General features: G+C 30.9%; 1 protein-coding gene across 1 annotated transcript; it reads left to right on the forward strand.

Moving 5' to 3' along the window:
* Positions 1 to 502: 502 nt before the first annotated feature.
* LOC134691590 (leucine-rich repeat-containing G-protein coupled receptor 4-like) lies at positions 503 to 10,148 on the forward strand. Its single transcript, XM_063552156.1, has 10 exons — positions 503 to 669; positions 1,689 to 1,760; positions 2,083 to 2,154; positions 3,983 to 4,054; positions 4,603 to 4,674; positions 5,227 to 5,292; positions 5,963 to 6,034; positions 6,817 to 6,888; positions 9,007 to 9,161; positions 9,928 to 10,148. The coding sequence occupies exons 1-10, from the start codon at positions 503 to 505 to the stop codon at positions 10,146 to 10,148; spliced, it is 1,041 nt and encodes a 346-aa protein (XP_063408226.1).
* Positions 10,149 to 17,256: the final 7,108 nt, after the last annotated feature.

Genomic DNA, 17,256 nt, shown 5'->3' on the forward strand with positions numbered 1-17,256 from the left:
AACCTGAATTATAAGCAAGCAATTACATTCATATAAACAAGTTACTTTAAGACAGTCATATAGGCTTATGATTCAATGTACAATGTGCATCATTAATGAAATCAATTTATATTTGGTGAAAAAAGTTATGTTATTGTATCGTTACCTAATTGATTGATTCAAACCTACTAACTGACGGTGTCGATTTAAAAAAAAACTCATTAAATTGGTTTTTGTTCAAAGACAGTTTTATTTATATCAGAGTAGAAATACAATCACTTAAAAACATGTTATTTACAGTAGAAGTTGTGCTAATGTTCAGCTTATCATTACTTCACAGAAAGCATGCCCAGGGATGTTCTAACATGTGTATCTGTTCCAGAACCACTGTATAGTCCCGGTATTGTTACCTGATGCATTGCTTCAACGTACTAACTAACGATGTCGATTTCCAAAAACGTTATAAAAAATATTATTTTTCAGACAGGTTTTTAAATAACAGGAGAGGAATAAAATCAGAAAGATGTTGTTTACAGTAGGAGTTATGCTGATGTTCAGCTTATCAACAATTAACTTAGCCAATGCCCAGGGATGTCCGAACATGTGTGATTGTAGTGGCACCAACATTGATTGCGAATTCAAAGGTTTAACGCAAATACCAGATATGATTCCTTCTGACACAACGAGATTGTAAGAACTGTATTGTATTTGAATATGTGTGCTATAACTTATTCTGCATACCACATGTACAACAGTACAATATAACATTCATATGGCGACATCTAACAAACAGGTTGAATATAAAAAAGAAGATGTGGTATGATTGCCAATGAGACAATTATCAACAAAAGACCATAATGACACAAACATTAACAATTTTAGGTCACAATATGGCCTTCAACAATGGGCAAAGCCCATACCGCATAGTCAGCTATAAATGGCCCCGATAAGACAATTTAAAACAAATCAAACGAGAAAACTAACGGCCTTATTTATGTAAAAAAAAAGGAACGAAAAACAAATATGTAACACATAAACAAACGACAACCACTGAATTACAGGCTCCTGACATGGGACAGGCACATACTTAAATAATGAGGCGGGCTTAAATATGTTAGCGGGATCCAAACTCTCCCCCTAATCTGGGACAGTGGTATAACAGTACAACATAAGAACGAACTGTAAAAATCAGTTGAAAAAGGCTTAACTCATCAGATGGACAAAAAATACAAGTAGATTATTTTACATTCGTGTTTCATACTTATAGCAAGGCAATACATTGGGCACTAAATGATTGAATGTCTTCTCATCTACTATTTGTGTCTCCATTATACCACTAAAAGAGACAGGATGGTTTTCATTGTCAAACAATTCTTCGACTCAATTAATGAGTTCTACAATCGAAAACAATTCAAAACAATAAGAAACTTTAAAAAGACATGTAGTACAATATACAAAGTTTACAAAAGATATAAAATGTGTATTGTCCCGAATTTTATCATGTGAACAAAACTTCTTCACTATATAATATAAATGGTTCGGTAGAGTAGGTATGATTTGTCTTCATAATATTACCACATGTTTGTTTTCTATGAATATGATATTGAAACATTATAGAGTATTACTAAACATTTTAATCTTATCTTATTGTTTAACACTAGGTTTATTGAATCTTTTCCTATTGATCAACTTGATGCTTATAATTTCAGGGATTTAGCTCGCAATAGCATTATATCAATAGAACAAAATGCATTTGTAGGATTATCATCGCTACAGATTCTGTAAGTACTGATACACTGTGAACCAACAATAGAGACGCAGTAAAATAAACAAAGCGTTGCATGATCTTAGCTTAACAAATAATTATACAAAAAGTGAATAGTCCTGAAATTAGTCATGTAAACAAAACTATATCACTAAACTTTATACATGGTTCGGTAGAGTAGGTATGATTTGTTTTCATAATATTAATACATATTTGTTTCTATAAATATGATATTGAAACATTGTAGCTTATCACTTAATTTTGTAACCTTATTTTTTATTTAATCCTAGGTTTGTTGAATCTTTTCCTATTGATTAACTTGATGTTCATAATTTCAGATATCTAGCTGGCAATAGCATTACCTCAATAGACGATAATGCATTTAAAGGATTATCATCGCTTCAAATTCTGTAAGTATTGATACAATGTGAAGCAAAAATAGACAGTCAGTAAAATTAACAAAGCGTTGCATGATCTTAGTTAAACAAATAATTATACAAAATGTGTATTGACCTGAATTTAGTCATGTGAACAAAATTTCTTCACTTTACTATACACATGGAAAAAAGTATTGCAACACCAAATTGAAATTGAAATTAAAAAAACGCTCTTTATTTTTTTGTGATATAATTTGGTAAAATAGAACAAGTTTAGCATTATTTAAGTATCACCTGAGTTTAATCAATACATATCGACTCGATAAGTTTTTATGTGCACATGCAGCTACTGTACCCTTAAACAGCAAAACAGATGTTTGTATGCTCATTGTTTTCAACACTTTAAATAACCAAGTTTTCAAAGTTATGTGATTGACACCTTGTAATAGGTCCTTGACAACTCTTAACTACAGCAAAATGGCAGATTATCAGCATAAGAAAAGCAGGGATGTCGCTGTAACAACTACACGTATTGTTGGTCATCACCATTCCACTATAGGTCGTTTTGAGAATAAAAATCATGCAATAAACGCTTTTAAAGACCTTCCGAGATAATAAAGACTCCCTATACCATTTGCTAGGGAAACTCAAGCATTATGAAGGTTGGTCCGACGGAAATCCATTGCATACAAGACAATCCTAAAAACAGAGTGGTGGCAATACAGGATTCTTTTAACAAATTCGATATCGACTCATCGCTACTGGTTTTCGTGCGATAAGACCCTTTTGGAGACCTTTGCTAACGAACAGACACACAGTTTCCGTATCCAATGTAGTGCACAGCTCGCCAAAATTGGAAATTAGCATCGTGGAGGAAGATCCAATGTTCAAATGAAATTCGGTTCATCTTCCTTGGCCCGATCGTAGCCCGGATTTGAACCATATCATATATATTGGGACATTATTGGGCGGAAAGTGCGCGAAAGGACACAACAGTTCAAACACATCATGAAATAAACAATGCTCTTCGTCAGAAATGGTTGCTGCTACCTTAGCAACAAATAAGTCGATTTATGCAGGAATCAGAAGACGTTTAGATAAGGTTATCCGTTTGAATGAAGGCTGCGCAGAAAGTACTAATTCTTTGGCGTATAACGATCAACCATGATGTGAACATTCATCTGATGATTAATTTTGAAATGTCTGACATTGTAAAATTCGACTACAGTAAAAGTTGTAAATCGCATTTTGTACAAAAAAAACTTCTTTTGGTTATTAAAATTGTGATTTTATAAATCATTTTATTTTAAACATTTTTTGTTCGTTTCAATGCCAATGTTATCATAAACTATGTTTCAATAATAATATACACATATCTTATTATATTTCATCCAAAAAAAGAGGCTCGATTTTTCAAGTTTTAAAAATTCAAGGTTTTTTTTACTTTTTTCCATGTGTATATTTACATGGTTCGGTAGAGTAGGTATGATTTGTTTTCAAATTATTTACACATGTTTTATTTTCTATTAATATGTTATTTAAACTTTATAGCTAGAAAACAAAACATTCCAAGATCATCTCAAGTTAGACTCTATGCGTTTATACCCAGTCAATTGAATACTATATATTTTACATCAATTTGATTTAAGAAAAACGGGTTACCAGGATGATCTTTAGAGCTTTTATTGCTTTAATGTCTTTTTTAATAATTTCTAAATGATGGTTAGACAATTTTGACAACTTTTCAATATGGCAAAACTGTATTCTGCCTTATCACTTAATGTCTCAACTTTCACTTATTATTTAACACTAGGTTTATTGAATCTTTTCCTTTTGATAAACGTGATGTTCATTCTTGCAGAGATCTGTCCCGCAATAGCATTACCTCAATAGAAGGAATTGCAATTGAAGGATTAGCATCGCTAGAGGAGTTGTAAGTACTGATACACTGTGAACCAAAAATAGACACGCAAAAAAATAAACAAAGCGTTGCATGATACAAGTCTATAAAATATACAAAATATGTATTGTCCTGAACATAGTCATGTAAACAAAACTTCTTCACTGCACTATAGACATGGTTCGGTAGATTAGGTATGATTTGTTTTCATAATATTAACATATGTTTTTTGTTTCTATTAATATGATATGTTAACGTTATAGTTAACAAAACAATTCCAAGATTAACGTAAGTTATACACTATGCGTTTATACCCATTCAATTGAATAATATATATTTTGACATCAATTTTATTGAAGAAAAAAAGGATTACCATGATGATCATTAGAAATGCTTTTATTACTTTAATTTAATTTTAAATGATTTCTAAATGATGGTTAGAAAAAGTTTTGACAACTTTTCAATATGGAAAAAAAAAAAGTATTCTGCCTTATCACTAAATGTATTAACCTTACATTATTACTTAACACAAGGTTTATTGAATCTTTTCCTTTTGATAAACGTGATGATCATTCTTGCAGGGATCTGTCCCACAATAGCATTACCTCAATAGCAGAAAATGCATTTGAAGGATTAACATCGCTACAGCAGTTGTAAGTACTGATACACTGTGAACCAAAAATAGACATGCAGTAAAAAAATAAACAAAGCGTTGCATGATTTTAGTTTAACAAATATACAAAATGTGTATTGAGCTGAATTTAGTCATGTAAACAAAACTTCGTCACTGCACTATAGACATGGTTCGGTAGAGTCGGTATGATTTGTTTTCAAATTTTTAACACATGTTTATTCTCTATTCATATGATATTTAAACGTTATAACTAGAAAAAAAAATATTCCAAGATCATCTAAAATTAGACACTATGCGTTTGTACCCATTCAATTGAATACTATATATTTTGACATTATTTTCATTGAAGAAAAGGGGGTTACCAGGATGATCACTAGAATTGTTTTCATTGCTTTTATTTCTGTTTTAATATTTTCTAAATTATGATTAGAAAACGTTTTGACAAACTTTTCAATTTGGAAAAAAAAACTGTATTCTGCCTAATAACTTAATGTCTTAATCTTGCATTATCATTTAACACTGGGTTTATTGATTTTTTTCATATTGATCAATTTGATGTTCATTATTTCAGATATCTTAATGACAAAAGCATTACCTCAATAGACACAAATGTGTTTGCAGGAATAACATCGTTACAGTAATTTTAAGTACTGATACACTGTGCACCAAAAATAGACTTACAATGAAACAAACATAAAACAAAACAAATCCGAATTGATTTTCCTTTAAGTTCAGTATTTTTTTTATTATACTTTCTGCTTGATCTTACTTTATCAAATATACAAAATGTGTATTGACCTGAATTTAGTCATGTAAACACAACTTCTTCATTATACTATATACATTGTTCAGTTGAGTAGGTATGTTTTGTCTTCATAATATAAACGCATATTTATTTTCTATTAATATGATATTTAAACGTTGCAGCTAGAAAGAAAAAAAACACATTCCAAGATTATATAAAGCTTAACACTGTGCGTTTATATCCATTTAAATGAATACAGTATATTTTGACATCAATTTGAATGAAGAATAGAGTGTTATCAGGATAATCATTAACATGGATTTTATTGCTCTTTTTTCCTAAATTTAAAAAAAATATATAATTTGCCGTCTGAATACTTTCTGTATGTTATTTATTTTTAATTTTTGTTGACCATTTCTAAATGATGGTTAAAATAAGTGTTGACACTCTTTTCATTGTGGAAAAATATATTTCGCACTAAACTTTTTAATCATACATTATTATTTAACACTAGGATAATTGAATCTTTTCCTATTGATCAAATTGATGGTTACAATTTCAGAAATCTAAATGTCAATAGCATCACCTCAATAGGATCAAATTCGTTTTTTGGATTAACATCGCTACAGAGATTGTAAGTACTGATACACTGTGAATATTGTGTATTTGAACAACAGCAATCAAGGAGTTCTAAAAACGAAAACAATATTAAACAATAAGTAAACTAGAAATAGACAAACATGATAAACATACAGTAAAATCGACAATGCGTTGCATGATGTAAATCTTTAAAAAAAAAATGTAAAATGTGAATTGTCCTGAATTTGTCATGTGAACAAAACTTTTTTACTGCACTACATGAATAATTCAGTACAATATGTATGATTTGTCTTCATAATATTAGCACTCGATTATTTTCTATTATTATGATATTTAAACGTTATAGATCATTGTAGATAGAAAAAAAAAACACATTCAAAGATTATTTAACGTTATACCATTCGTTTATACCCTTTTTATTTGAATACGTCATCAATTTTATTGAAGAAAAGAGTTTTATCAGGATGATCATTAAAATTGTTGTTATTGCTCTTTTTTTCTAAATTTAAGAAAACAATATTTTCAATGTGTTGTTTGAATACATTCGGTATGTGTTCTTTTAATTTTGTATTGCTCTTTTCTAAATTTTAAAAAATATATATTTTAATTTGCCATCTGAATACATTCGGTATGTCATTTATTTTTAATTTATGTTAACCATTTCAAAATGATGGTTAAAATAAGTTTTGACATATTATTCAATGTGGACAAAACTATATTCCGCCTGATCACTCAATTTTTTAACCATATATTATCATTTAACACAAGGTTTATTGAATCTTTTTCTTTTAATAAACTTGATGTTCATAATTTCAGAGTTCTATTTGACAATATCATTACTTCAATAGAAGACAATGCATTTGAAGGATTATCATCGCTACATAGTTTGTAAGTACTGATACACTGTGAACCAAAATAGACATGCAGTAAAATAAATAAAGCGTTGCATGATCTTAGCTTAACAAATATACAAAATGTGTATTGACCAGAATTTAGTAATGTGAACAAAACTTCTTCACTTTACTATATAAATGGTTCGGTAAAGTAGGAATGATTTGTCTGCATGATAATAACACATGTTTATTTTCTAGTAGTATGATATTGCAACATAGTAGCTTATCACTAAACTTGTTAACCTTATTTTATGATTTAACACTTGGTTTATTGGTTTTTATTTCGATTGATCAATTTGATATTCATTCTTGCAGAACTCGGATAAGCAATAGCATTACCTCAATAGAAAAAAAAACGTGTTTGAAGGATTAACATCGCTACAGTATTTATAAGTGAACCATGTATATTTGTACAAGGGCAATTCATGAGTTCTAAAATCGAAAACAATTTAAAAACAATTACATGTAGTAAACAAAAAAATAGACATGCAGTAAAATAGACAAAGCGTGGCATGTCATACGTTTTAAAAAAATATAAAAGTATTATCCTAATTTTAGTCATGTGAACTAAACTTCTTCAATGCACTATACATGTATATCATGATATATATTAAAAGTTCTGTAGAAGATGTATTGTCATAATATAAACACTCGTTTATATTCTATTGATATGATATTTAAACGTTGTTGCTAGAAAACTAACACCTTTTTAGATTATATAAAGTAATACTCTATGCGTGTATACCCGTTTAAATGAATTGACATCAATTTGATTGAAGAATATAGTGTTTTCAGGATGATCTGTAAAACTGATTTTTCTCTCTCTTTTTTTTTTAATTTAGAAAAAAAAGATTTTCAATTTGTCGTTTAAATTTAATCGTTATGGTTTTTTTTCAATTTCTGTTTTGATAAACTTTTCAATGTGAAAAATCCATATTCTACAGAAATCATTATAAGTTATAAAATTGAAACCTTATGTCTGTATAACTCGCATGCCATTACACAAATAAATACTTCGTGAATTATTTTCGGTTGAGGTCTGTTCTGCACCAATGTCATAAAATTGTATGGATTAACACATTCCATCCCTTCATGGCATATATTATAACATATTAATATGACATAGTAAAAAGTAAAATCACGAAGATCCGAGAAAAATTCAAAACGGAAAGTTCTTTATCATGTTGATCGAATTGCCAACACATCAAGCGAATTGATAAAACCTGTTATATTCCAGACTTTTTACAAGTATTTTATTATGTAGAAAATGGTTGATTGAACCTGGTGTTATAGCTAGCTACACCTCTTACTTGTATGACAGTTTCATCAAATTCCATTATACTGACAACGTTAAACAAAACAAACAAACACAAACATGTCATCAGTTTACAGATATATCTTCTCTTGCAATCCAATACTATGGTGATTTGAGTCATGAGTAAAATCATATTTCAAGTATAGCTTGAAATTAAATTGGAATAAATTATTGATCTTCAAAGAAGACTACTGTTTTTATCAAAGTTGTTTACAGAAATCATTATAAATTATCAAATTGAAACCTTATGTCTGTATCACTCGCATGCCTTTACATTAACACATACTTCGTTGCAATGCCTTCATGGCATATATTAACACATATTATTATGACATATTTAAAAGTAAAATCACACAGATTCCGAGAAAAATTCAAAACTGAAAGTCCTTTATCATGTTGATAAAATTGCCAACACATCAAGCGAATTGATAAATCCTTTCATATTCCTGACTTTGTTCAAGCATTTTCTTATGTAGAAAATGGTTGATTGAACCTGGTATCACTCTCACTTGTATGACAGTCTCATCAAATTACATTATATTGACAAAGACGCGTAAACAAAACAAACATACACTAACATGTTATCAGTTTACAGATATATCTTCTCTTGCAATTAAATATTATTGTGATTTGAGTCAGTGAGTAAAATCATATTTAAGTATAGCTTGAAATTGAATTTGCATTAATTATTGATCTTCAAAAAAGACTATTGTTTTTATTAAAGTTGGTTTTATTATCATAAATTAAATGTTTTAAAACAATCTTCATTTCTTATTCTATTTTTTTGTTATCTTATAGATTAATTAACACCAATCCTCTTGATTGTTGTTCAGTGATTGGATTTGTAAATTGGGTCAATGGGAGATCGTGGGGATTCTTTCAGGGGACTTGTACTGCTCCTAACGAGACTACTGCAATACTAAATTTTGATACATCAGACTGTATTGTGCCAGGTATGTAGCTCAAGGTTTTTCATGTTTCGTATATTATCATACATAAGACACACATGGTTTCGTCATTATTATGGTATTACTATAAACACCATCATCATGTTTAATTTCAATTCAAGGTAAAACTCAACATAATAATATGAATTACCATTATAAGTTAAACCTGTTTTAATATATTACGGACTAAACGTAAACAACTTTCTGAAAGACACATACTTGAGTCAGTTAAAAAAATCTGTTAATCTTAAGGTTTGTAAATCTGTTATCCTGACGTTTCTAAATCAAATGAATGTTAATTTAAGTTTACAGTTTTCAGTAACAATAACAATTCACACGTCGTTGTTTACTCTATAATTTATAAATGTATTTGAACAATCTTAATATGTAAGGATGTTGATTTAGGGAAAAGTAAAATCACAAAAATACTGAACTCAGAGGAAAATCAATTTGGAAAGTCAATAATCACATGGCAAAATCAAATAACAAAACGCAGAAAACACGAATGGACAAGAACTGTCATATTCCTGACTTGGCACAGGCATTTTATAATGTAGAAAATTTTGGATTAAACCTGGTTCTATAGCGCTAATCCTCTCATTTTAATAACAGTCTCATCAAATTCCGCTACATTAACATAATGCGTTAAAAACAGTCACAATACATAAAATAGTCAAAATATGGGTACATCAATCATCATCGATAGGATATTGATGTATACATAGTATGATTTCAAACTAAATGTAACATTACATTTCTTATATTCAAACAGTTGATGGTGGATGGAGTGACTGGGAAAACTCGACTTGTTCTGTAACCTGTGGAGACGGCACAGTCACAATGACCAGAGAATGTAATAACCCCGTCCCTTCTGGTGGTGGGAATAACTGTTTTGGTAAATCTATTAACACGGACAGTTGTAATCTAGGAGGATGCCCAGGTATGTACAGTGTAAACCCTATACAGAACTCATTTATCAAAAAATCAACTTAAACACCTGTCTACAGGGAATAAAATATATTTTGGTCAGCAACCTTACTTCAAATGATATTTTTTTCAGTTTGTTAACCAGATACTGTCTTGTACAGTACATTTTCATGTAGCAACACGAAATCAAACACAGTTCTATATATTCCACTAGTCACTAAATACATACATTATAGATTCAATGATTTCGAATGGTTACGTATTCAGATATTTGTATAAACATATATAACAAATGTCAATATGGTATACTGTTGATTTATACAGAGTATGACTTCAAAGTGAACAGTGTATTTTTCTATATTCAAACAGTTGATGGTGGATGGAGTGACTGGGAAAACTCGACTTGTTCTGTCACTTGTGGAGACGGTACAATCAATATGCACAGAGAATGTAATAACCCCGTCCCTTCTGGTGGTGGGAATAACTGTTCTGGTGAATCTTCTGACACCGACAGTTGTAACCTAGGAGTATGTCCAGGTAGGAAAAAAAGTCAAATCACAAAAATACTGAACTAAGAAGAAAATCAATTCGGAAAGTCCATAATCACATGGCAAAATCAAACAAAAAACGCATCCAAAACAAATGGACAAGAACTGTCATATTCCTGACTTGAACATTGTAAACCCTATGCTAGTTTGTGATATCGATAACCCTGGTGTAATAATTTTTCAGTAATACATAAATTTCTCTCGTTAAAATCTAAAACATTGTTACAAACACGAGCGAATCGTACAATTTGAGATATATAAACACCGTAAGATGGTGACAAGGGAACGTCACCATCTAAAAACGAATAATTAACGATAGGAAATGAAAAATCATCCCTTTTATCATAAATTTTAGTATTCAGCTTTCCGTAAGTGATATAGATATCAAGATCGAGGAAAGGGCAGTGGTCATTATTAGTATTAGCTTTATTTAACGTAAGTTCAGCAGGATAGTTCATTAATATACATACTGAAGTCGTCATTATTTAGAGCCAAAATATCATCAAAATATCTAAAAGTATTATTAAATTTGTTTATAAGATGTTGTTTTGATGGGTCTTTGCTTATTTTTGTCATAAATTGTAACTCATAACAATACAAAAAGAGGTCCGCAATAAGTGGTGCACAGTAAGTCCCCATTGGAATTCCGATAATCTGACGATATACGGAATCCCCAAAGCGAACAAAAATGATATTATTACTAGACTTTTATTTATTTGAGGCACTTATTCTGTTTCATGTTGTAATAAAATAGTGTTTTCTTACTTTTGTTTACAGAATCATGCAGCACACTAGCGAAGGAAATGGACAAGAAGTCAGGAAAAAGATCGGACAACAAATCAGGAAAGTGGTCATCCAACAAATCAGGTAATACTTAACTGTCAAATGTGCATTGACTTTATAGACTAAAATAGAGGCTAAATATACTAAAGGTATATTCAAACCAATAAGTCTAAAACAAATTGGCTCAAAAAGAAAACGACAAAGAGACACACAACAGTAGAACATAAAACACAACATAGCAAATCAATGTCGGAGCAACATCAACCCAAACAAAATTTATGATTGATTTCAATAATAATAATATAATAAGTAACTTGATGCATTATTTCTGAATAGGTTTATACATCACAGTGAACAAGTTCATCCTTGTCATTCCGCTCCATGATGTCACGTGATGAAACATTGAAAAGCCTGGTTTAAATTCATGAGAGTTCTTACAAAATAATGTGTACACATAACCTAAATACTTGTATGCTTGTTTACCAAAAATAAGTCAATTGATCTGCACACAGGCATACATTATTCCACGAATCTGTAAATATTCGCATGCATATTCATTATAAGTATGCAGTTATATAGGTAGAACAATACGAGTCATTTTGCCCTTGTAGTATAACACACTTTTATGTTCTTTTACTTTTATGTTCTTTTACTTTTATTTGATTTTCTACTTCTTTAGGCGCCAAAAGGAATGGAAAGAACGGAAATACAGAAAAAAGACAAAATAGGAAAGGAAATAAACCAAACAGGAACGGCTGGTATTGATATGTATCGACAAACCGAGAAGATTGGACATACACGGCATCGAACCGACATCAACCGATAACAATGTGTTATCGTAACCATTGTGGGAACTTCCATTCATAGATTTTAATATTGATTTAAATGGGAAAATATTGGGTTATTTTCTGCGATATTAACATACAATTTTAATGCATAATTAGTTCGAGTACGAACATTACTTGTTTTTTAACGTACTCAAAGTGTACAATTTTTATAGTTGAATTAAGCTAAGTTTTAACTTACAGGTTTTGTGATAAAATGTCTTTTGATTCCAAATATACAGACATTGTTGTTTACTTTCACGAACACGTATATGTTGTCTGTGTGAATCAGTCGAGTGCAAACACAGTCATTGTTGTTTACTTTCACGAACACGTATATGTAGTCTGTGTGAATCAGTCGAGTCCAAACCCAGTCATTGCTGTTTACTTTCACACAACTAGAAGATTGACAACAAACGGCATTTAACTGAATTTATCGTCATCATTGTGGGAAATTTCCTTCATAGCTTTTATAATAATTTAATAGGGAAAGTTTTCAGTTTATTTTCTGCTATTCTAACATACAATTATTATGTGCTTCATCAATTCGAGTCAAACATTTTAGTTTGCAATGAAGTTTAAGTATACTGTTAATGTAGTGAAATTAAGTCGAGTTCAATTATTTTGTGTTTTGAAAGATTTTTTTTTGTGGTTAAGTTTTTCTGAGTCCAAATATACAGTCATTGCGGTTTTTTTCACTCGTTTCAGAACATGTCCTCTGTAGCAATCAGTCAAATTCAATTATATAGTTTGTGTTATGGACTTCACTTAAGTTCAAATATATAGTTTGTGCTTCTGGACTTCACTTAAGTTCAAATATACAGTTTGTGCTTCTGGACTTCATTCAAGTTCAAATATACAGTTTGTGCTTGTGGACTTCACTGAAGTTCAAATATACAGTTTGTGCTTTTGGACTTCACTGAAGTTCAAATATACAGTTTGTGCTTCTGGACTTCACTGAAGTTCAAATATACAGTTTGTGCTTGTATCCAAACGATAGGCAAACGTGTGTAAAATATATATTAATCACATTATATGAGGATATATCATGGGAATATCAATTGGTGACTGGTATCATTTAAATCATTTGTTGAAAACATACTTTGGTAACATTTTGCATCTGTTTAATCATATAAATGATTGTGGGTGATATTTTATAAATAAATGAGGGATTAAATTAAATTTTGAATTATATTTTGCAGGGGCGTAGCTAGGTACTCAGTCAACTGTAGGCACCAATCGGCAGGGGGTCTGGGGGCCGCTTAAGGCCCCCAGTAGGTCCAGGGCAGAGCCCTGGTAGGGGGTTCAGGGGGGCGAAGCCCCCCGACGGAAAACGGTTTTCAGCGTTTTAGCTGCAAAATTTTATGTACAAAATGTTAAATTTACTGGTTGTTTAATCAAGAAAATTATAATGTACATGATGAAAAGTTCGAAGTATTATGAATTATAATTTACCATAACATCTGACTGGTGAATTAAAAATATAAACGCAGTACAATCGGAAATGATATTAAAAAAAAAAAAAAAAAATACAATATGCATTGCCCAACGTTGATCAGCGTATTCCTCTAATTAAGCAGTACAACCTGTTTGGTATTTTCATATCTCTGATTTTAATTTGATTAACAGTACATATTGGCGATCATTCCTTAAAAAAAAGGCACGTAAACAATGATATTACTTTATAATAAAACTATCCTTTTGGCTAGACATCAACCATCAATCTTTTGATTCTTAAACCTTCACCGAAGTCACACAAACATATACACACAATAGTCGATGCCTTATGCAAAAGTTCTGTTCTGTTCATACTATCGTTACATAATTCAAGAAATTCATATGTCTTTATATCCTCTACTTTAAAATCCCTACCTGCTTAGGAGTTTGAAAATTATGGTCATCAACGCAGATAAGGGAGTTCCCAAAATTACTGGAAACTAGTTGATTGATTGATTTTCATAAATATTTATGCGAGTTCAGGATTTAAATAAATATTTATGCAAGTTAAGCATAATTTGTTTTTAGCAATAAATACAACAGGGATCTAGGTCCTGTTATAAGTGTCGTACGGGACGAAGGTCTAGAAATTTTAAGATGCCATGCATTGCAATTGAAAAATGATGGATTTATATTGGATAGGAGCAGAAATTTTGCCTTTCGGCAGACCAACTACGAACTCATCAAAGAGTAGCATTCTCTCTACAGCTAGGCGTCGGATTTAATGTCCCCATTCTAACCAGACGTGACTGTGTATTTATACATCCTGCACAGCCAAACAGACGAACAACATTGGCAAGGGTTTTTATTGTAGGTCGGGTGAAGACAAAGTGGAAAGCTAGTTGAAAATTAACAACAACTAATTAAAAAAATCATGTGTCTAAATTGAGCTTCATTCAAGTTTTTATTGACAGAAGTGAAACTATCTGAACCAAAGTTCTTGTTTAGTTTCTATAGAAGTACGTAAAATCATATAAAACATTAAATTCTATCCAATATTCCATTCACTAAGGACGAGAGACTAGTGTACAAATGACATTCGATGAAAGAGTATTGACAACTTCACTGGCTTTCATCTACAGATAACGTACGTTGTTTATAATGTTTTTTAATAAAAAAAATATTTGTGCAAAAATTATGTGTAGGCACGTGCCTATAGTGCCTAACGGCAGCTACGCCCCTGTTTTGTCTGCCATATGAGTTATTCCCGATACTGGATCAGAAATAAACAGGAAATGTTTGCCTTATTCACACATCCAATCTTGATCCTAACTTGATTCGTCTGTTCGCTGGATTTATTATATCTAAACAAACGTTACAATATGTTGCCTACAAACCATACATACATACAAACAACGAAACAACAGAAACGCTGAAGTGCAACAAAATGACAATGCAACACACATATACACAAACTATTATATACCAACTGTCATTGTCCTAACTTGGTACAACATATACCAATCAAACAATATACTATCTATAGTTTCAAAACAAAAGGGATTTCATTGTCGAAAATATCATCTACGGACAATAACTCGGAGATGAAATGCATATCTAAAACCGCTGCATCTGTTTGTCCTGTGTAAGGTACCTGTTGTTCAGTGGATGTTATTTGTTGATGTGGTTCATGAACACATTGACAGGGGCAAATATACCAAATAACATTCCCAGATAAACTGACAAGAGCCATACATTGCTAAAAACTAAAACGACAATCAATAGTACACAAAGCACAACATATAAGTTTAGGACTGAGCAAAACAAACACAATTTACAATCTGATGGTGATATCAGGTGCTCCGACAGAGTAAAAACTGATAGTGATGTCAGGTGCCCCGACAGAGTAAGTAAAGCATAACCACATGGGGCATCTGGTGTGTTGTTTATTTTAGTATAAAACCGATATATGTCTAATACGTTTTGTCATATTTGTGAAAAGGAAACGATATTGTAGTTCCGACACAAGGAACCAATTCGTTGTCATCCCAAAACGAATATTCCATATAACGGTCAACCAACTCATAATGAAGTCCATCTTTTTGAACTCTATGTTTAATAAATTCTTTGTGAGCAGCAATACTCTATACAAGGAAATACAAGCCTGGGAATATCATATCTAGTTAGAGTCACTGCGGTGCTACTTGTTTCTTGTTATTTTTATAGATTAAATAGATGGTTTTCCAGTTTGAATGGTTTTAAACCAGTTATTTTGTTCTTGTTTAGCTTGAGCCAAGGCCTTATTTTGATCTATTATATTGATGGTTTCATTTTTACAAAGTATGTCTTGTATGGAGAATTGTCTAATGAGTACTCATATATGCATCCCACATCTTCTTATATCTATACACATAAAGACCAGTTTATCTTGGTAAGGATAAGGGCATTATGTTGTCTTGACCATTATTTTGTGTATCTGTCCATTCGAGACTACGCTGTTGGTTACGGTAGATACTATAAAGTGATATTAACGACGATTCAAATAGTAGTACATATGTTAAAAAGGATGTAATTGTTTTAATTTGTAAGTCAAATAACCATTAATGTGGATACATATTAATGTTTTGATATGTTATTGGTTTTCGCGTTTAAAACGTGTACGTTTGTAAGCGCTAAACATATTAAGTGTGTACATGGTTTGTCTATGAAAAGTGTCTCGTGTTTGGCCTGTGCGTCTTCATGATTTTATGTATAAGGTCTCCCTTTATGTATCAGGTTGATTTGTTTTACTTCATGAAAACAAGTTAAAAAAAGAAAATTAAAAAGGAACGTTCAAAACGGAAAAATAATGGTTACAATATTCACCTCCCCTTCTATTGCAATGTTTGATATAACATTAAAAGACAACCTTACATGATAAGACTACAATACAAATAAATGGAAGAACATATATGACAGAGAAACACACGAATTATATCTAACAAAAGGTGCCTTTGCTAAAATTTGTTACGCCAAACGTGCGTTTCGTCCACACAAGACTTACCAGTGACGCTCTGATGAAAAAAGTTTGAAAGCAAAAATAGTACAATTTTGAAGAGCATGAAGGACCAAAAGTTCTAAAATATTGTGTCCAAGATGGCTAGGGTTTTGTGACCGAGACAACACATCCTTTATATTTAGAATAATTCGTACTTTTCTAAACAGTTTTCTTTTAAATGTATATTACTATATAATAAATATAATTGATGAAACCGTTGACTAACTACAGAATACAAAAGGATTAACAAATAACCTAAACCAGCATATACAAGTTCACAGTCGCGTTAGCCATATCGATAAACGTAACATTGGAATGTCTAAATTTTCCCAACAATAGGATAAAATTCAAGATTAGGTTTATAATGTTGATACAACATTTATTGATTACAAAGAACATTACAATATTAATCAATATCAAAGTTGTGGTGGTAATAAGATAATACATTAATTATCTAGTTATGTCGGTATTTCTTCTTATTCAAACATTAAACCAAATATATCGTATAAATTTAGTTGAACCAAACTAAAATCTAATAAATGAGC

Source organism: Mytilus trossulus, chromosome 11 (genome assembly GCF_036588685.1).
Source record: "Mytilus trossulus isolate FHL-02 chromosome 11, PNRI_Mtr1.1.1.hap1, whole genome shotgun sequence".
Taxonomy (NCBI): domain Eukaryota; kingdom Metazoa; phylum Mollusca; class Bivalvia; order Mytilida; family Mytilidae; genus Mytilus; species Mytilus trossulus.

Coding starts and splice junctions, on each gene's coding strand:
- LOC134691590 (XM_063552156.1), top strand. CDS start 503: ATGTTGTTTACAGTAGGAGTTATGCTGATGTTCAGCTTATCAACAATT. Junction 5,293..5,962: donor GCAGGAATAACATCGTTACA/GTAATTTTAAGT, acceptor TTACAATTTCAG/AAATCTAAATGTCAATAGCA. Junction 6,889..9,006: donor TTATCATCGCTACATAGTTT/GTAAGTACTGAT, acceptor GTTATCTTATAG/ATTAATTAACACCAATCCTC.